Source organism: Emys orbicularis, chromosome 1, assembly GCF_028017835.1.
Source record: "Emys orbicularis isolate rEmyOrb1 chromosome 1, rEmyOrb1.hap1, whole genome shotgun sequence".
Classification (NCBI taxonomy): Eukaryota; Metazoa; Chordata; order Testudines; family Emydidae; genus Emys; species Emys orbicularis.
Window position 1 is genome coordinate 179,591,152 of NC_088683.1, and position 21,464 is coordinate 179,612,615.

Sequence of the window (21,464 nt, forward strand, 5' to 3'; positions counted from 1 at the left end):
GCAAAGGGAATAAGCCAATAACAACTTGACACTAAACCCCACACCACACTTAACTGTTTAATGCTGTAACAGGGAACAGGAGCTTTCTTAACATCTTATCCCTTGTTGGCCCCAGACACCCTCTTTTCAAAATAGCAGCCCCGGAGACCAAATCCTGGGGGAGAATGAGGCACTGCACTCTTCCCATGCTCCATAGGGCTCCTTGTGTCTTTCCCAGCAGACTCCTTCCTAAATGCTCAAGAGGGGTTTGAAACACCTGTGTGTTTGCACAGTACTGCTAATTACGGGTGAACCTCACTAAGCCTGGAGTTCAGTTTCAGTTCAAAAGCCCCTCGAAGTTCAAATGTTTGTGTGAAGCTAATCTAAAGCTTTCAAAGGAGGTGTTTATGCTATCTACATAACACACCTCCTCTCAGCAGACCTCAGCTACTTCTTAAACCTGCCAGCTAGTCCCTGAAGATCCTGGAGGGTGATCTTTCTTTCTCACCCAACAAGACCTCCCAAGGCAGGTTAAATGTGGCAGCAGGAGAATAGTAAGACTTCCCCACATCCCTTCTTCTGGGACATGGATGTAGAGGTCAAGGTCCTTAGCTGAACATCAAAGAACCATGTGGCTCAGGTTCTGTTCTCAAGTTGGGACAAAATTGGGGGGAAATTCTGATATTTGAGGCTTGCACTTTTCTAAATCCCTGCAAGTTGTTCCTCACCCCTGGGTAAAACAATGGTCCGAGAACCAGTTCCACTCTGCTCGTGTGTGTGACCGAAATGCAAATGTTACGGTGAGCAAGAGGAGGAGGAGACAAGAGGTGCCAGGGCTGTGCTGACACACCAAAAGGCTGCTGATCATAAGTAGAACTTCATCTCACTGGCCAGGAGCTTTCTTCGCGCAGGGACAGTTTGGAGATACGATTTTGAAAATGAACTTGAGGGGGATTTTTCTAGCCAAGTGCCTGGTGGTTTTATTCTCCTGTGTAGGTGAGTTTGCACCAGCTTTTTGCTCTTTCAGGCTGGCTTTGCTTAAAATTGCACTTAAAGCATTTAAAACTGTGGTAGATTAACACCCATTTCTTGTACCCAGACAAGGGTGATGGATATCTTAACGGGGTGCTGAATTAGGCCCATCTATGTCACAATGATAATTGACTCTGGGATCCAGTTCCAATACGGCTATAATTGTCAAGGTGGATGGGATCTATAACTGCACTGTCCCAGGTTTCACCCAGTTATGAGAATTTGGGGTGGTCTTGTCCACACTGCACATTTTAAGCCTCTCCCCTGACTCAGTTATAGTTGAGGAGCAAGTTATTACCAGTATGTTTTAGATTATTCCTTTAATAGTGCTTTTAATATAGAAATGTGTAAGCAAAATTAAATGTGACTGATCCCATCCCTGCCACACATCTTCTACTTAAAGCTAAATAGTGAAGCTTGGGGCAAGATGGATGGTCTGATAAAAATCCTTGGATCTTACTTAAATATCATGGGCCACATTCTTCCCTGGTTTAACTCTACTAAAATCGGAGATGAATTTGGCTCCTTGTCTCTAGAAGAACTATCGCTATTGCCAGAGCAAATGCAGTGCAAATAAATCATTTAAAGAGCGTTACACAACCCTCGGAATGGGAGTGAGCCCTTATGAAGCTGCGAAGATCAGATATTTGGGGAACTGGCAACGGGACCTTTTAGGGTAAAATCCTGGCCCCGATCCTTGGCCATTGACTTTAATAGAGTCAGGATTTCACCCTTAAACTCTTAGAGCTTGATCCTGCAAAGTTGTCAGCACTCTGTCCCCAGTCCAGGCAGAGCTCTTAAATACATGCTTCACTTTCAGCATGCGAGTAGTCCCACTGACTTCAAAAGAACTATTCACGTGCTTAGATTGAAGCATGTACTCAAATGCTTTGCTGTTGGGGGCAGAGTGCTCAGCTCCTTGTAGAATCGAGCCCCCATTGTTAAGCACATGGCCTCACTTTTCCCATTGGTAAAATGGAGATAATGGTATCTGCCTTACTTTGCAAAGTGCCGTAAGATCTCTTGGCTATTATTATTTTATTTAGCTTTCAGTCTGGGGGGACCCACGACCTGAGCTTGCTATTAAAATATTTATAATAATACTTTGTAAACAGTTTTAGCTTCAAGTTAACAATCCTTTATCTGACACGTATTAATATAGGTAAGTGTCAGCATGGAGTTTTTCCTATTGCCCTCAATGAAGCTGTTGCATTTTTTTCGTAACCCTAGTCAAGAGCGACTTCACTGTGTAGACCCATTGCTCTTTTCTAGTAACGAACATTTTATTAAAGGGAAACAGAACTGTTGACAGTGCAAGTATTTTTTGCACAGGAATATTAACAGAAAGGGGGATAAATACAAATGATCATATGGTAGGGTGGGGTCGGTCTAGGTTGTAAGTTACATTAGGTACATACATATTGTTGTTATTTCTAGTTATAGCAATTATTTTTTAAAACTTTGATCTAAAAATTTAGTTGCAATTTTGGCTTATAGATTAGAACAAGTAGTAGTGGATTCAGTACACAAGAACCATTCATGAATGACTGGAATAAATCCAACAGTAGATCATTTATGATGGTTGTTTAATGTTTTCTATGTACAAGGACTAGATAAATAAGGAATATATTCTTGCTATGGACTTAAAACAGACTCTTGATTTCCTTGAATGGCTCTATTTGTTTAAAATGTTTGAAACTTTAAAAGTGAATACTTCTTTTCTCAGATGGGTAAAGTATTATCAGTGTAGCTCCTTTTAGTTCACCACACATGAATCATCCCATCCTCTTTGTGACGGCAACTGAGCAGTTTGTAGCTAAATTCTGATCGCTCTGTCCTTTGCAGAGTATTTCAGTTGGCACTGTCAACAAATATTGTTTCATTGTCTATACAGAGGACTTAGTGTTGTTTGTTTGGGATGCTCAGACTTCTGTCCCAATGATTCGGGAGACCAAGCAAACTTTTAAAGACCTGTCAGTATTGTCTGTCAAAATACTATTGAGCTTTCCTTCCTCAGGATTTTGATCAACTTTTCCCTCATCTACACATGCAAAATATAAATGATAGAATATGCAATGCAAATAATAATGAGTAGCAATAACTTTAAATATCTGGGAGTAATTCTGAGGAGTAGCAAGTATCTGAATTACATTTTTTTTCTTTGTCAAAAATGCTGCAGGTTTTACAAAGGGCTTTGGTGCTCCTGTGAACACTTATTGGGAGAACGAATATTATTAAAATAGTTACACTTCCAAGAGTGAGTGATTTCAGAATGTTCCCTTAGAAATGCCGAATGCTTTTTAAGAAACTTGATAGCTCAGTAATAGCTTCCCTTTGGGCTGGCGAATGCATTGCATGAAACTCTTCATCCTCTCACAGGCTCTAATGGGCCATCTCTCTCCGATTTCTCGAATAATTATTTTACTGCACAAGCATGATAGTCTAATTTTTTTTATTTGACTCCAATATTACTATTACACAAAGCAGCAATTAGTTTTCAGTTTTCCTCGCTGTGATGTATTTTATCATATCCTAGATCTAATGAAAACTTTATAATAAAGGATTATAATAAAAGATTTATAAACCTAGTTTCTCTCTATAGGGAAAAGAACTTACACTGTGTAAAAATAATTCAGCATAGCTCACCATGCCTACCAGTATAGCGTTATCCCATAGATTAGAGGGGAATTAATTTAGCAAATGGAAGATTGAAAGTTTTGCTGTTAATTAATTTATTTTATTTGAAACTTACAAGCATGTATTTAACCTGCCTGATTGTTTTAATATTATTTATCAACTTGCTTATGCGGTACGGACTAAGAATCTACACAAATGTTTGTGTGGAGTCAGCTTCTCATTTGAAGTCACCTTCAGGCAAAATCTGTGCTCTAAAAACCCAATCTGCTATTACTATTCAGTATGCAGAGGCTGTGATTTTTAGATTTAGATTCAGTTTGAGATAAATGGACATGAGATCTTGTGACAGAACATAACATGGGAAGATAAATGCTTCTTTATATGTAACAACATGAATAAGGCTAAACAGCTTTTACCTTTCTTAATAATATTTAGCCCTTATGTGACACCTAACATCTTCAAGTGCTGAACAACCACTTGCAGTAGCACCCTTGTGAACTGGGTATTATCCGTTTTGCACAAAGGGAACTGAAGTCAAAGGTGACCTGAAAAGAGGGGGAAAAACCTGCCTTTGGGCCTGTGTTTATCCGGTGATAATACCCATGAAAGAGAGCTCTTGAAGGGAGGGCGTGTATCCTGTGGTCACAGCAGTGCGGGAGGCAGGACCTCTGGGTCTGACTCCCACCTCTGTCACTCACTCACTCACTGTGTGACCTCAGGCAAGTTGCTTAGACCAAGATTTTGAAAAGTGACTAATGATTTTCAGTGTTCAACTCAAGACACATTAAAGGAGGCTAATTTTTCAGAAATTGCTGAACAGCTGGTCTTTATCCTGTCTCAAGTTTAAATTGAGGCACTCAAAATCACTGGTCACTTGAAAATTTTGGTCACGGGTTTGAATCGTCAGAAGTGTTTTGAGTAATGTTGGCTGCCTCAGTTGCGGGTGCCCATCTTGAGGCACATACAACACAGCCTGATTTGCAGAGGAAATGTGCGCTCACAAGCCTTATTGACTTGGAGCTGCAGGTGCTCAGCACCTTTGAAAACCAGCCCAAGGGGTCTTAAAATGACCACCTCCGAAACCAAGGCACCCCGAAGGGCACTTCTGAAAATTTGGCCCATAACTTCTCTGTGTTCAGAATTAAAATGGGGGTGTTGGGAGGCTTAACTAACTAATGTTCGGGAGTTGCTTTGAGGGCCTGATGAAAGCAGCTATATAAATGTCCACCCTTATTAACGAGGAGTGGTTTGGGAAATAAGGGGAAAATGGGGCGTTTAACTTTGTGACCAAGTTATTCAATGCTGCAGTGTCTACTGTTAATGCTCATCCATAGACGCTTTGGACAGACACTAATCGGGCTGTATTGTTCTTCCCCTGTTTGAAGGGTCTGCAAACGAAACCGATACGGAATATGGTATTCGGGATGGTTCTGTTTTCTTGAACATTACTGGCTTCAAAGTGGAAAACCAACAGGAAGTAACATGGCTCAAAAATTCATTACGCCTCACGAAAGGCAAAGGTTCTGACGTGAAATATTACAAGGATGGGGAAAAGTATGAGCAGTTCCCCAATGGAACCCTGAAAATAGACCGCCTGGTGGAAGAGGACAGTGGAAATTACAAAGTGACCGTGTACAGTGGCGAGGGAACGCTGCAAGTGGAGAAGAACTTTATTCTGAAGGTTCAGGGTGAGTCACCTTCCATGTCCCTCCCACCATAGCTGGGTGAGCCCCCTTGTTACCATTCTCTTCTTCTGCTGAATGGGTCTCCATCCCGTTTCCTTGTGGTCTCTAACTTTGCCGCGTGGGCTCCTTTTCATTGAAGGGTTAGCTCTTCTGCATCTATTCCCTTTCTCTGTTCCTGGGTGGGTTCCTCCTTTTCCTCTCTTGCCAGGTGAGTCTCCCTGTTCCCTTCTTTCCCTCTATTCCTGCTGCTTAGTCCCTCTGCTGTCTGATTTCTTCTCTCTCACATCAGCCATGAAATCTGTCGAGCAAGCAGACCTGCAGCGGTATCGATGAACAATGGAAGATGTTATCTCAGGTCACACTGAGCCTTTTTTTTTGCCGCTCCAAATATCCAGAACCCCTAATGTTTATATATACATTTGGGAGGCTGGGGTCTAACTTGGGGGAAAAAATGGTGGTAGGACCCTTCCAAGCTCCTCCCACAAATTAATAACCCACTTGAGACATCAAAATGAGATGCCATTCATGATGGATTGTGGAGATGTTTAAACGGTTTGCACACTCTGCTGGGCTCGGCTCCCCTAACTGGGGTTCAAATATACCCCTGGGCTCCGCTAGGCTCCTTAAGCTTGTGTTCTTCTCCATAAGACACACATTTTGGAGCCTAAAAAGACAGCTCAGGAGAGTGCTGGTAAGCGTGCTGCTGCCCAGTTCAAGCCCTGATTTCACAACAGACAGTGAAACCTTTCTTAAGCAGCCATTCCAGGAATTGGTACCTTTAGGTGGTTTGACCAGTGTGATGTGGAGCAGAACTGTGCTCTGTACATTTGGAATACTTAGGCGGTCTCCTAAAACAGGAGGCTGCTGAATAAAGCCTGAGATCTTGCACAAATTTCTGTAACATGAAGATTTTCCTTCGACAGTAGTTGGTTCTCATGACTTGCTTTTGAGCCTACCAGCTTGCTTGCATGTTTACATCCTGCATTAATGTTGAACTGCTGCATTTGAAGCCTGACAATTAGTAAATGATTCAGTAACTAGCCCCCTATTTATTTGTAATTAACTGGGTCTCCTGTTCACCTGTTCCATCCCTTATAAGCAGCGCTGGTTTGAATTTTTTTGTATTTAGAAATTCTGACAAAATTTTGAATTAAAAAAAAGGGGGAACTGTTTGGAATTTTTTTTTCTTGTTTATTGACCAATTATTACAGCTGATTGGAATTTTCTGAATGCCAAGATTTTGATGACATTTAAAAAAATTTAAAGAAAAGAAACATGAGCAGAATTTAAAAAAATTATTATGACATTCATTCCTGATTTTCTACTAACTTGACTTATAAGCTGAAGGAAAAAAATACAGATATCTTTAATGTTTTAAAAGTTTTTCTTTATCGGGATAATTGCTATTTAGATGGAGGTGACCAGTGTCAACTCAGACATGTTTGACAGCATGAATGACAAACTCTCTGGTGGGGAGATCCACCCTCTCAAATTGTGTGTGGACACCTGCTGCGACTGCCCTAGCAAAGCCCCGAAGGGGTGACCACTCTCAAATCAACACCTCTCTGAGCTATTGTTACAGGCTGCCTGCTGACTCAGGGAGGCATCAGTATATCTGTTATACTGATGAAGTGGGTTCTAGCCCACGAAAGCTTCTGCCCAAATAAATTTGTTAGTCTCTAATGTGCCACAAGGACTCCTTGTTGTTTTTGCTGATCCAGACTAACACGGCCACCATTTTGAAACCTGTTATACTTGGGTCATGTTTTTCAAGGTTTACAGGTTAAGGCATTGGATTGGGGTAGAATTTCTAGCTCAGCCACTGGCTTCCTGTGTGACCTTGGTCAAGTGACTTAATCTACCCTGTGCCTCAGTTTCCCAACTGTGAAATGGGGATGTAGCTCTTAGGAGTGTTGGGAGGATAAAATCCATTAGTGATGTGAGGTGCAGTGATATGATGGCCATTAGGGTCAGATAGAAAACATAATTATTTTTTAAAAGTAAAAGCTTAGTTTTTGGCATCATCATGTGAATCTAGAAATCAGGACCCTAGGCATCTGTCCATAGTGTCTAGAATGTTTCAAGACTGGATGTCTTTCTGAAATACACCTCTACCCCGATATAACGCTGTCCTTGGGAGCCAAAAAATCTTACCGCGTTATAGGTGAAACTGCATTATATTGAACTTGCTTTGATCCACCGGAGTACGCAGCCCTGCCCCCCCGGAGCACTGCTTTACTGCATTATATCCGAATTCGTGTTATATCGGGTCGCGTTATATCGAGGTAGCGGTGTATGTGCTCGCTCAAACAGAATTTATGGGCTTGATGCAGAAATTACTGGGTGAAATTCTATTTATACAGGAAGTCAGACTAGATGATCACTATGGTCCCTTTTGGCCCTAAAATCTATGAATAGTGTTTATCCAGCCCTGAGCAATTGCTTCAATGTTAGCAGGACCAGGGCCATACTTTGCACATACACTGTATTCAATAGATGGATTACAGCGTTTGCTCAATAGTTAGTGTTGTTATAGTTGAAGTGAAGTACTCTGAAAAATGACTGAGTGTAAACTAGCACTGAGGGTTTCCAGGCTTTTTGCAATGACTGATTTGCTCAGTGTAAAAGTAAAAAGTTGCTTCTCCTCCTCCCCCCCCCCCCGCCCCCGCAACTGATGTGCCTGCAACGACAACCTGGACTCAGAGTCAGGGTGGGCTCTTTCTGGCTCATGTACCATTGCCAGTAATAGAGATTCCGCAAGGGGAGCTCCATTACCAATTCACTGTGCATAATAGGAAACCGAAACCAGCTTATTCATAGCTTCACTGCCTCTGTAGTGCTAAGATGATGTCTAGTCTAGTCTATGTTCTTCTACTGCAGTCATCACTGTTGTATCTGAACACGTTCCAGCAGTGTGTTAAGCAATGTGGCGAAGACTTGGGCTATACACTTATACCATCATAGCTATGGCAGACAGGGATGTATTTATTTATTATTAATTATTATTATTTTTACTGACCTAGCTTTTCCAGTCTTTCTGGTGCCCAACGCTGAATGCAAAGTTGCAGATGCAATCATGCCAGAGCTGCATAGAAGGAGACTATTGTCTCTTTGCTCTATGACGTAAAGCCTTCGTGTAAGTCCTCCCTGCATAGCATAGCTTCTCTCCCATAGTAACTGCAATGTGTGTTTGCTTACATTGGACTGATGGCCTCCTGTATGGAAGAGAGGAAATACTGTGGTCTCCGTACGGGCCAACCAACCACCTTGGTGTCTGAGAGCCTGCGTAGTATCTGAGGTATTTGTGGGTGGAGATAGAGCAGCAGTTGATGATTTGCTCTCCTTGGCTCTTCCCCCTGCTCTGAGCTCAGTTTTCCACACATAGATCTAGGCGGGAAGTGTTACATCTTTGAGCAAGGTAATATAGATACAGCTCTGGGTCCTCTCCCTGGTTGCTAATGAGCAGCCATCTCGGCTAGTGCCAACTCTGCTCCGGAAACAGAGAGCGAGGTGGTTAGTGGAGCCTGCAAGTTGACTCCAGGCTCTGTATGGATGGAATAGAGTTGTAAGGTGCGCAGTGTAGACATAGCCTGACCTAGAGTGATCTGGCCCACTGTGTTTCAAAACAGCATAGGACAAAGGGACTGGGATCCTCTCTCTGTAAATAAACAATGAAATGATATCTCAAGGAAAAACACTCTACAGCTCTGCAGGGAGGGAACAGCGAGGAAAGTGACAATGAGTCATAAAGGTGTTAAACTTTTTATAAAAAAACAAATATGCAGACCAGTGTTGAGCTGGCCTTTTCTTTGTTTTTGCCACATCCCATCCCCCCTCAGGTCTAATTTGCTGTTCGCTCTCCCCTTTATTTTTTCAGGCATTGCCACTTTCCCACTTTCTCTCTCACTGAATATCTGTGTTTCAGATTAATTTGCCCCACATCCTTTCACAGGATCAATTTGTTATGTTCTGCCCATGCCTCTAAAATCCCTCCAGGTTCCTTTGTATCATTCTGTGGATCTTGCCTGTTCTAACAATGAACTTGTTAAAATTAGAAATCTTCACAGACTGATTGCCTCTTCTATTCTCTTTCAGAAATGGTCTCTAAACCAGAAATCAAATGGACGTGTTCACAAAAGTCCATAACGGTGACATGTGAGGTGAAACAGAAGAACAAACCTGCTTTACGTTTGCTTCAAAATAACAAGACAGTCTCTGCCAACAGAGAGACAACAGATGCAAATGACATATGGAAGACTGAATATCAACACAAGGCCAAAAGCCGTACTGCAAAGTTCCAATGTGAAGTTAAAAATGACGTTAGCATGAAAACTACTGATCAGGAAATCAAATGTTCAGGTACAAAGTCTATATTGCAAAAAGGTTACCTAATCACAGTCCACAAAGAGTTACACATGTGCAGCTGTCTCCAGGGTGCTGATTCTAAAACCAGTGTCAGCCCAATAAAATAACTGAGGGAATTGACATGCAGTAGGTTTTATACAGCGCTACACAGCAGGAAGCAAAAAACAAAACCCTTTTTTCCCCCAGCTGTTCTTCTTCATTATTTCTACAGCACCAACAGTATCCATTGCACTGCACAGATCATTACAACGTCAGGGGTCATTTTAGTTGGGTAGAATAAAATTACCCAAGTTGAAAATTGGTCAGGACGTCCATTAACACCCTACATTTCCCAAGAATGGGCCTGATTTTCCTCTCTCTTAATCCAGATTTACACGGTACACCTATGTGGCTTCATTGACTTCAATGGAATTGCTCTTGATTTACACCAGTGTAAGGCTGTGCCTACATTACAGGTGGTACAGTGGCATAGCTGTAGCGCTGCAACTGTGCCACTGTAGTGTAATGGTGTAGATGTTTCCTACAGTGACAGACGAGTTTTTCCATCACTATATTTAATCCACCTCTCTGAGAGGCAGTAGTGAGGTTGACAAAAGAATTCTTCCATCGACCTAGACGTGTCTACACTGGGGGTTAGGTCGACTTAACTACGGTGCTCAAGTCACAAAACTCTTCATGACCCCGAGCAACATATTTAGGTCAATCTAGTTTTTAAAAAGTTAGGTTGCCCCAGCTACGTCACTCAGAGGATTTAACCCCCACTGTAGACAGCGCTAGGTTGACGGAAGAATTCTTCCATCGACCTACCTACCCATGCCGATAGGAGAACCTTTCCCTTCAGCATAGGTAGTGCCTACGCTGAAACGCTACTGCGGTGGTGGAGCTCTGCCGCTGTAGTGTTTCAAGTGTAGACATGCCCCAAGTGACAGGAGAATTAGATGCAAGGAAGTCTTGATCTTTTCCACCCTTTGTATCTAAGAAGTCAGTGGTGCCACATTGGCGGATGGATTCTTTTGATTAAAAACCTGGATGTCATGATTGTGCTATTTAACATGTGCATATAAAGCATGGGCTTCCTTTGCAGTGAGCTTTTGGGAAATTAGCTGTGAAACTTTTAGGAGTTGATCGGCTTAAATGAGCAATCAAGTAGGCTAGGCCTCAGGTGTAGATTTTCTTAAAGGAAAAAGGTTTTATAAAATTTGCTAATCATAGAAATGTTTTCATGAAACTTTAGAGGGGGAAAAAGTCACTGGAAATTTTGTTTGTTTCTTTGATTGAATTGAAACAGTGTCCTGCAGTGTTGGGGAGGCAAGCCCAGCAGTGCTAGGCTAGTGTGCAGTCAGTGAAACACACCTGAAACTGACCAGTCTTTTCTTTAATTGTCCAACTTGGGTGAAATGCAAGAAGTCAACGAATGAAAAATTAATCAGATCTCCAAAATCCTTTCACTTTTAATAATCTACAGCGTCAATAGAAAAATTGTTTAAAAACTAAATTTTATTACCTATGTGTTATTTTTAGTCTTTTAAAAGTAATATCTGAACAGCTTTGGTGGCTTCCCACCTGCGGTGAAGTCCTGTGGCCTGTGTTATTCAGGAAGTCAGACTAGATGATCACAATGGTCCCTGCTGGCTTTATAGTCTAGGAATCTCCATTTATGCAATTAACTCTCACATGTTCCCTTTGACCTGTTAATCTGGGCATCTGGCACCTTCAGACACCAAGCAGTTTAACAGTAACATAAGTAAAATTGACAATCAGGTGGTAGAAACCTACATACTTATTACAACAGGAACAGTGCTGCAGGCTTTACCCCCATAGTTTTACCAGCAGCAGAACTGGGCATTTACAGCTATTCCAAAAGAATCCTATAATCTAAATTAGAGATCCCAAAGGTTAAATCTATTATTAGATTACACTGCTCTACAGCCAAAATGCTTCTGAAATAAATGTAGTCAAACTTTACTAATTCTGGGTCACTGAGAACGAAAATGATGCTTAAAATTGTTGATTGGCTCTAGTTTTCAAGATATGCTATTGGGTCAGTATATACGACCCTTGACTTGGGAATGGCAAAGGATAAGTGAGTTATAAAGGGAAGGGATCTCAATTTAAACCAGAAATGACTAAAATACATCTTTGACTGGATCTATGAATAAATCTATGACTGGGTTTGGACAGTACTTGCTTTTTAGGCAAAACAATGAATGATGCAATCTGAAGCTGGTATTGCGTCATACATGATATGAATTGCATCATGTTATTCCTAGAAGTCATGAATGATGCAATCATAACGAAGCTTACATCACTCTGCTGAACAAATTGCCCTATATCAGCTCTAGAAATCATACAGTGTCGTGCTCTCTTATTTGTCAGTGTTTGATTTTGCAAAGGGACACATTTCTGTTTAGCCAAAGTGAGCAGAGATGCCTCGTACTTGTGTGAACAGTGCAGATAACTTCTGCTATGTTTGTGGTGAAGTGACTTTTGCATCACAAAAGCGCAGTATAACCACTATGGTTAAGAAAGCCTATCACCTTTATTTTGGCTGCAAAATTGGAGATCAGGACAAGAGGTGGGCCCCACACATATGCTGCAACACTTATGCAACAAACCTTCGCCAGTGGTTGAACAGGAAAAGGAAATCTATGCCTTTTGCAGTGCCAATGATTTGGAGAGAGCCAACAGATCATACCAGCAATTGTTACTTCTGCATGGTGCCTCCAGTTGGGAAAGGTGTGTCAAAGAAGAAAATAGTGGACTGTGCATTATCCAAACATTCCATCAGCTATACGCCCAGTACCCCACGGAGAAGGACTGCCGGTTCCTGATGCACCAGAATCATTCTCACTTGAGTCAGACGAGGAAGAGGATGAAACTTCTGGTCCTGAACCATCAGTGTCACAGGACCCACATTTTCTCCCATCCTCCTCCTCTGAACCACACCTCATAACTCAAGGTGAACTGAATGACCTTGTCAGGGATTTGGAACTACCCAAGAGTAAGGCAGAGCTGTTGGGCTCCAGACTACAGCAGTGGAATCTCCTGGCAGGTGATGTTAGGGTTTCCATGTTCCGTGACCGTCAAAAGGATCTTGTCCCATTCTTCTTCATGGAAGGTGATCTTGTAGCCTGCAACAACATCGATGATGTGATGGCAGCCTTCAACATCGTTCACGATCCAGATGAGTGGAGACTGTTCATTGATTCATTGAAGACGAGTCTTAAAGCTGTTTTACTGCATAATGGCAATGTTTTGCCATCAATTCCAGTTGGTCATGCAGTCCATATGAAGGAAACCTATGACAACATGAAACAACTTTTGAGGTGCATAAACTATGACCAACATCAGTGGCAGCTTTGTGGCGATTTGAAGGTTGTTGCTCTCTTGCTTGGTCTGCAGACTGGATACACAAAGTACTGCTGTTTTCTCTGCGAATGGGATAGTCGTGCAAGAGATTCCCACTACATCAAGAAAGATTGGCCACTCCGACAGTCATTGGAGCCTGGGAGGAAAAGTGTTCAGCATCCACCACTTGTTGAATCAAGGAAGATTTTGTTACCACCCTTACACATCAAGCTGGGTCTGATGAAGAACTTTGTCAAGGCCATTGACAAAACACAAGCAGCTTTCAAGTACCTCCATGGAAAATTTCCAAGGTTAAGTGAAGCTAAGATAAAGGAAGTGTCTTTGTTGGTCCTCAGATTCGTGAACTTCTTCGAGATGATGCATTTGACCATGCACTGCGTGGCAAGGAAAAGACGGCATGGAAAGCCTTCCAGTTAGTGGCAATAAATTTTCTCGGAAACAACAAGGCAGACAACTACAGGTTGTTGGTGGAAAACCTCCTCAAGGCATACAAAAGCCTTGGTTGCAACATGTCACTAAAGATACATTTTTTGCACTCTCATCTAGATTTTTTCCCACCGAACTGCGGAGCAGTGAGCGGCGAGCGATTTCACCAGGACATTGCAACAATGGAGAAACGCTATCAGGGCAAATGGAGCCCATCAATGCTTGCAGACTATTGCTGGACAGTGACAAGAGATGCTCCATTTAATGAATACAAGAGACAAGCCAAGAAGCGCCGAGTAGACCCTGAATAGGACTAAACTATGTACATAATAGTTTTTTGCCTTTTGTTTCATAATAAATTTTATTTATAGAACCCTTTTGCTGATTTTTAAAGTGTTACATAAACAGGACAGGTGAAATATTATCATGTAAAGCAACCATAAACACATGAAAAGACCTAGGTTTACAATTTATGATTAAAACTCTACTATCTACACAATATACATAGACATAAAATGTAAAAACTTAAATATCTTAGAAACAGTAGCCAAACAGTTGTTTTAATTGTCATATTTGAATTCAGCACATCAAAATACATAATAAATAGCACATTTTATCTCTGAAGCAGACGACTTCTCAAAAATTGTAGACCAGTGTTAGATACTATTTAATATCCGTTGCCCAGTGACTCTGCACGACATGCTGTATAGTATACGGTTGAAGATATGGAGTCAAATTCTCTACAGAATTAACTCCTTTGGCTTCAGTGAAGTTACCCAAGCAGAGAGTTTGGCCCATTGACCCTACCCCAGTGAGTTTATAATCCTAGATCAGTGGTCCCAAACTTTTCAGGGTCACGCCCCCCTTTACCCCAGACGCTGCAGTGAGAAGTGCCACTGAAAACCTGCAAATAAATAAAACCAGTCAGCTTTCAAAGGGGGTGAGGAAAGGATCCTACAGTGTGGGGCTCACTGCAGTGAAAGGGTGATTGATTGTCTGCCCCCTTCAGACCAGTGGCAGGGCCATGGCCCACCCACTTAGCACCAGGCCCAGCCCGATCTGAGCCTGAGAGGTGGCAGCTCTGCCAGTGCTTGGAGCGACGGAAGCGGCAAGAGGCCCTGCCAGTGTAGAGCAGAGGCTAGTGAAAGTGGGAGAGAGGTGGCTCGTCCCATCACCTGCAGGAGAAGGGGAGGCTGCTCCCAGGCACTTATGGGATAAAGGGCAGGAGGTGGCTTCTCCCCAGCTGCAGTGGGCTCACTCTGGGATGGCCCCGGCAGACAGCGCTGGGCGGTTACTGAACCGGGGCGGAGTGTCGCTGTCAGCAGGAACTGGGGCAGGGGTGCTGCCACAGCGGGTCCAGGCTCATCCACCTTCCTGGAGAGCGGAAGCTGAACGGTGGCGGGGAGGCGTGTGTGAGATGTGGCATGGAACTGTGGTGTCGGTGCAAGACTCACTGCTCTGGCGCATGTTCTCCCAGCAGCAGCTGGGCCAGCTGCCCCAGGACAGCCAAGGCGGCTTCTTCCGCAACTGCAGTGGTTTCCTCTTCCGCTACATCCTGGCTATATGCAGGACCTGATGCTGCCCCAGCACTTGCCTGAGTGCAGCCACCTGCAGTGGGAGGCCAAGTCCTTCCAGCTGCCCGAGATGGCATGCCCTCTGGCACAGAGCTGGAGACAACTGCCAGGAGATGTGCCCTGCACCACAATGGCTCCCTCTGCACTGACCAGCCCCTGCCCCTGCTCAGTGATCTGAGGGTGGGGGCACTGCCTCAGCCCCATCCCCCACCTCCAGCGACATACACAAAGACCTGTCCTGCCTCCTTATGCAGGAGTAGGGAAGTTCTGTCTCCAAGTCCCCAGACTTGCCCCAGGGACAGGTCATTAACAGGTCATTGACCATCCACCATAAGTTGGGGCACATCCAAATTCACTCCTAGCTGTACCACCACTTTAGACAGCGTCGTGGCAGCCTGAAACAGCGAGAGGAGTATGAGTGCAGATATAAGAATCAAGAAGCAGTTCTCAAAGGTAGCCAGGGATAAGCCTGTTAAATTGATAAGCAAGCATTGGGTGGGTGATCCAAAGATGGAGTCACCACAAGGCAGTGTAGAGTTGCTGTTTCTTACTGTCACATTCATTTGTGTATATTAAATACTTGGAGCTTATTGCATGAAGTTCATTCTCTCATCACTCAGGGCCAGTCCTCACTGGGTGTAAAGTGACAATAATAATAATAATAATAATTAATGCCTAGCACCAGGGCCGTCCTTAGCTATTCTGGGGCCCTACGCAGCCTCTGCAGGGGTGGGGTAAGGGGCCCCAGGCCTCTGCAGGGGTGGGGTGGGAGCTGGTCCCAGGCCTCCGTAGGGGGGGGTTGACTGGGGGGGGGCAGGGGGAACTCACCGGTAGCACGGCTGGTTAGTTTTTCTGTTTCTTCACTATTGTTAATTATTGTGTAGCACTTGTTTTGAGTTTCAGCCAAGGCTAGAAGAGCAAGCTCTGAAATACCACAAGACAAGCTGTTCTCACAGTATTTCCGGCTCCTGAAAAAGTCTGTTTTTTGTCAGACTCTGAGCCCTACTTTTGCCCAGTCAAAGCATTTTGAAAGTCCTTAAAAGGCCAGAAGGGCACTCAGATCTTTGTGTGTCAATCTAGAACAAGACTTTTGAGGTTTGACACCTATTGTTTCTTAAGTAAAACTCCTTGGCACTCCTGTGAATTCTACCTCAAACTTTCCCGAGAACTCTCATCAAACAAAGCACATCATACACACATTTCATAACTCTGTTTCATGAAAAAATTCTCCTTCCCACCAAGTTTTCTGTGACCATAAGCTAGTGGTTTAACCTTGTTTGTGCCTCAATTTCCCCCTTTGTAAAATGGGGATAATAATACTTAACATTATCTCAGAGGGGTGTTATGAGTCTTAATTTATTGTTTGTGAAAATGCTTTGAGATGCTGGGACAAAAGATGCTATATAACTACAAGGTTTTCATATCATCATCGTTATCCATGTCATAAGCTTCACATGTGTACATCCTCCAGATCACTGGGACCAAATTCCAGACTTTGAAGTTTTATTCTCTCCCTGTGACATCTCCTCCTTCTTCTCTCTGACCTAGGGCCGCTGGACATTATTCTCATCGGGAGCATTGCAGGAGGTGCAGTTGTCTTTGTCATCTTTTTGGCTCTGCTGATTTACTGTATCAGGAAGAAGAGAGCAGAAAGATATGAAGAAGAACAGGGTAAGCACTTGAAACTTTCATGTTGCTGTATGACCACTTAAAATCTCCTAGTTCTTTCCACAAACTGCTCAGAGATAGTGAGAGAGAAAAAACTGAGTTTTGTCACACTGCAATTCTACACTTCAATTGCCAGTTTTAATCTTGGTTTCTGATGGTGGTTTTTAACAAGACAGTGCTATTTTCAAGGACTATTATTTACCAGTGAGGGGAGAACAGACTGTCGAAAAGCTTGTCTCAGAGAAGCATCCATGATTATTTGAACATCCTTCATCTAGAGATAAGCTTGAGAATCTCACCAACACACTTTCTCATTAACTTCTATGTACGTAAAGGCAATCAACACCACTAATTGCATTTGAAATGTAGGTATGCCTAGAGAGTGATTTGGGGTGCCTCCATTTTTTTGGCTATACAACCTGAGTCACTGTAAAGAGACCAGATTTTCAGAAAGTACAAAGCATAAGAGAGCGGTTTTGTTGTTATTTATTCATCCTCTAAAAATCGGGCCCCGTTAAAGTGTCTCAACTTGGGCACCTGAACATAGAGGTATGTAAAAATCACTGGTCATTTTTGAAAATTTAGACTGAGTTTTAGTTTTGGTGGTCACAGAAAAAGAAGAAAAGGTATGTAATGAGAGAAACTAAATTCAAGAATATAACAGAAGTATTGGCTATAAATAATTAACAATGAAATCATCATTACAGGTAAATCACATCATTAGGGTGAACAGGGTTTAACTAGGTCCTACATGCTCATGAGATGTTTTCATGGTGTGATTGGCTTGACCAGCAACAGGGAGGACCATAAATCTCCAAATAGCCTTTCCTTGGAATATATACATTCCGACTTTGCAGACCTGAGAGGTTTGGACAGTTCCGCAACTGAACTTTTGGTTGCTCATCTGAACCAAACCCAAACTCCAGACCTGTTACACTTGTCTTCACTAGAAAACTAAGACATGTTAGAACATGACCTTGAGGAGTCATGAACATTAAGAACGGCCATACTGGGTCAGACCAATGGTCCATCTAGCCAAATATCCTGTCTTCCGACCGTGGCCAATGCCAGGTGCCCCAGAGAGGATGAACAGAATAGGCAATCATCAAGTGATCCATCCCCTGTTGCCCACTTCCAGCTTCTGGCAAACAGTTTGTTTTAGTTACCATGTTTCATTAACTTTGTGCCCTAGCAGTTAGTGTAGACAGGGACTGTTGTGTTTAACATCTTGCCAGCTGGTCATGGGTAACCTTACTGGAACCAAAGATTTACCTATGATCCATTGACACAATGTTAAAACTGGCTTGTCCCTGTCCTCACTGAGTGTTAAGGTGCATTTAACTCTGTGTTAGTTACCATCAAGATAACTAGGTCCTTTGGAATGGTTCAATAGAAGTTTAGGATCAGTTCAGTCTCTGAGCCAATGGGTCACTCAGTCCCTAAATCAAATCATACATGGTCACTGGCCTTTCAGAAATGGTAATAGTGGCCAAAGACCATTAGTCTACTTCATCTATGTGAAGTACATTTAATATGGTTAAAAGGTACAAGATTGATTGCCCTTGTGTGTGGAGCCCTCTATCTACCTGCAGAACAGTTACAGCACAGACAGAGGCAGGGCAAACTTTTTTTACGCTGCCCCCTACTGATGTGTCTCAACCCTGTATTCAATGGATCACCTCCAAAGATGAGAGAGGAGTTCAGTCTCCTTGGCATATTTCCTGCTGGCTGGTAAGTTGTTGTAGCTGCCCAGCAGAGCAGGCTCCCTGAGATAGGCGGGGATGGAACTGACTGAAATACCCTATGAGCACCGTGACCCCTACCAGCCAACAGACGGGCCTTGGGGTAGTCTGGGAGTAGATGGCAAATCCAGGTTTTATTATTTCATTGAAATAAACAGGGTACCCAACGCCAGACCACTTAACTATGCAAGCATTTGCCAGTGTCCGAGTCTCCTTCCCTAGGTAGTAGCTGTTCACCATAAATAACAATGCCACATTCCTTTTTGACTAATTTTTTCTTATTGCCATTCTGTTTATTTCCAAAATCTCCAGATAACTAAAAGGCACTAGCTTCTGTGTGATCCCTCTGCTATCGCTGACCCCCAGCGCAGTGAAAACCTTTGACCCCATTAGAGGAACAGGGCCTAGGAAAGATCTCAGCAGCTTCTTTAACTGAGACAGGCACAGGCTGCCCTGCAGACTCCTCCTGTAACCAGCCTGGATTCTCTTCTGTTTGTTTGTACTGGTGACATGACTCATGCTGAGTCATAAACTAATTACTTGGCGGTTTTGTAATTGCAGATGAAGAGACACCAATGAAAATTCGACAATCGAGTGACGAATCGAAATATCGGGAGCTTCCTAAACCTCCGGTTCATGCTCCCCAGAAGCAGCCACGCCAGCAGCAGAGACCCCCTCCACAGTCTCAAACTCAGTACCAGGCAGGGCCTCCCCGGCCCAGGCCACGCACTCAGCAGAAATCTCCAAGCCACATGAAAGAGAGACCGTAAGCATCTGTCCTGGAGGAACAGAACCTGTCCCACTACTTGCTCTGGTGGGACTCGCCACAAAAATAACTTTGCAAATAGCCAGCAATCCCCCAGATTGGCCGCTTTTGTTGTGGAAGATCACTGTCTATACTGAATGGCTGATGAAAAGGCTCAACGATGGAGACTTGAGGTGATCACAGGTCACTACCTTGGCCATTTTCTTCAAGTGACTCCATGCTAATGTGGGATATTTAGTCCTGAAATCTGCTTCCTTTTTGTTTCATTTGGTTGTACCTCTCCTTGCCAACTTCTGGTCTAATGTTTTTTTTTTTGGGACGGCCCTAAGACTCTATTGAGATGACTTTCATCACGTGTATCTCTTTCTCCCTTTACCTGCACTCCCATCCAAACACCCCTCTAGTTGTTGCAGCCAGTAATTTGATCACATGGAGAGGAAAATAGTTGTTAACTGTAATGAAGGCCTGACATATTGGAGTGCTGGCAAGAAACTGCAACTTTATTTCTTGGCTACAGTGACATGACCTGGTTCAGGGTTCCCAAGGCAGATGTACTTGTCACGTGACAGAAGCCCGTATCCATTGGTGTGTGAGATTCCTGCACAGTAATACGTACTACCAACCAAAACCAAGTAGTCTAATTAATAACTACTTTCTCTGAACCTTGTTGGCTCTCTCATCCCATGGCCACTTTGTGCTCTCAAAAGAGGCCCAGGTGTGGTGGCCAGCGCAGCTACTACGGTTGGTGTGCCACCTGGAGCCAGTCACGTGTACCAGAGAGGAGGAATTCACCCTCTTGCTTTTTCTATGATACTACTTGCTTCCAGGAAAATCTGGAAATGCTGCAGTGCTGTCTTCTGCTCCTCTCCCAGAGCCTGTCCACATGGAGGGATTTAGGAGGCCTCGTTTGCTCCATTTCTGTGAAGGACTTGGTTTAGGGCAACACCACGTAATCCATCTGACACCTGCATCAGCATTCTGAAAGCAAATAGCCTTGTATTGACGCAGGCCAGGGGACCCAGCGGTTCCAGTAACTCTTGCTTTGACAAAGGAGGACATGCTCGGCTGGTCTGCAGTCAGCACCACATGTCTCTGGGACACTGGGTGTAGTGCAGGGGTTCTCAAACTGGGGGTCGGGACCCCTCAGAGGGTCGCGAGGTTATTACATGGGGGGTCACGAGCTGTCAGCCTCCACCCCAAACCCCGCTTTGCCTCCAGCATTTATAACGGTGTTACATTAAAAACACATTTTTATATATTTATAAGGGGGGGGTTGCACTCAGAGGCTTGCTATGTGAAAGGGGTCACCAGTACAAAAGTTTGAGAACCCCTGGTGTACTGGGAAAGACATTCTTGCTTATTCATAGGCAACATATGGGGGGGCATGCAGGGGCAAGTGCCCCCCCCCACCCCACAGATTTCTGCTTGGACTGCAGAGAGGAGGGAGAGAGGCTTTGTCCTTCTCCTGATGGGCCTGCCCCCCGGCATGCTCCGCCTCTGTCCCTGGCAGCCGGGACTGGGTGGGGAGGGAAGGGGAGGAGACCAGCCACTTCTCACACCGACCACTCCGGGGCGCTGCTCTGTGCAGCACAGCCACTGCCGGAGAGAGAGCCCGGCTGGGGAGGTGGCGGTGGCAGCCTATTCCCCACCTGGGCCCAGCAGACAGGGACAGGGGCCAAGCGAGCCAGAGTCCCCTCTTCCTCTCCCCCCGGCACATTTCTGGCTTGCTCGGCCCCTGTCCACGGTAGCCAGGCCCAGGCGAGGAGCGAGCTGCTGCCGCGGTCACCTCTCCAGCCGGGCTCTCTCTCCGGCAGCTGCCCTGCCACACAGAGCAGCGACCCGCAAAGTGGCTCTATCCCGCTCCCCAGGGAGAGTGGCCAAATGTGCCATGGGGGAGGTGCAGCAGGAGAAGGACAGAGCCAACCCACCCCCAGCTAACTCTGGTGGGGCAGGGAGAGCATGGCGACTGCAGTCTGGGCTCAGGGCCGGGGGGGGTCGCTGGGCAGAGGGGACATGTGGGGCTGTCATGTGTCCTCCCCTTTAGATTGTGGCCCCCCAGCATCAGGAGGCACGTGTTGTCCGTGCCTCTCCCCTTTGGCGAGTCTCATGACTTCTCTGATTCGCAGGTCGATCAGCTGGGTCAGCAGAGGCCCCATGTTTCTATTTTATTCACGGTATTGTCTGGCTAGTTAAAGCAGCCCCTCTGGTGTTGGTGACAGCA

At 44.2% G+C, this 21,464-nt stretch overlaps 1 protein-coding gene across 1 annotated transcript; it reads left to right on the top strand.

The window, feature by feature from the left end:
* Positions 1–851: 851 nt before the first annotated feature.
* Positions 852–20,745, top strand: CD2 (CD2 molecule). Its single transcript, XM_065419074.1, has 5 exons — positions 852–975; positions 5,034–5,336; positions 9,429–9,692; positions 16,616–16,738; positions 19,039–20,745. Exons 1-5 carry the CDS (start codon positions 918–920, stop codon positions 19,245–19,247), a joined length of 957 nt encoding a protein of 318 aa, XP_065275146.1. The 5' UTR covers positions 852–917; the 3' UTR covers positions 19,248–20,745.
* The last annotated feature ends 719 nt before the right edge of the window (positions 20,746–21,464 follow it).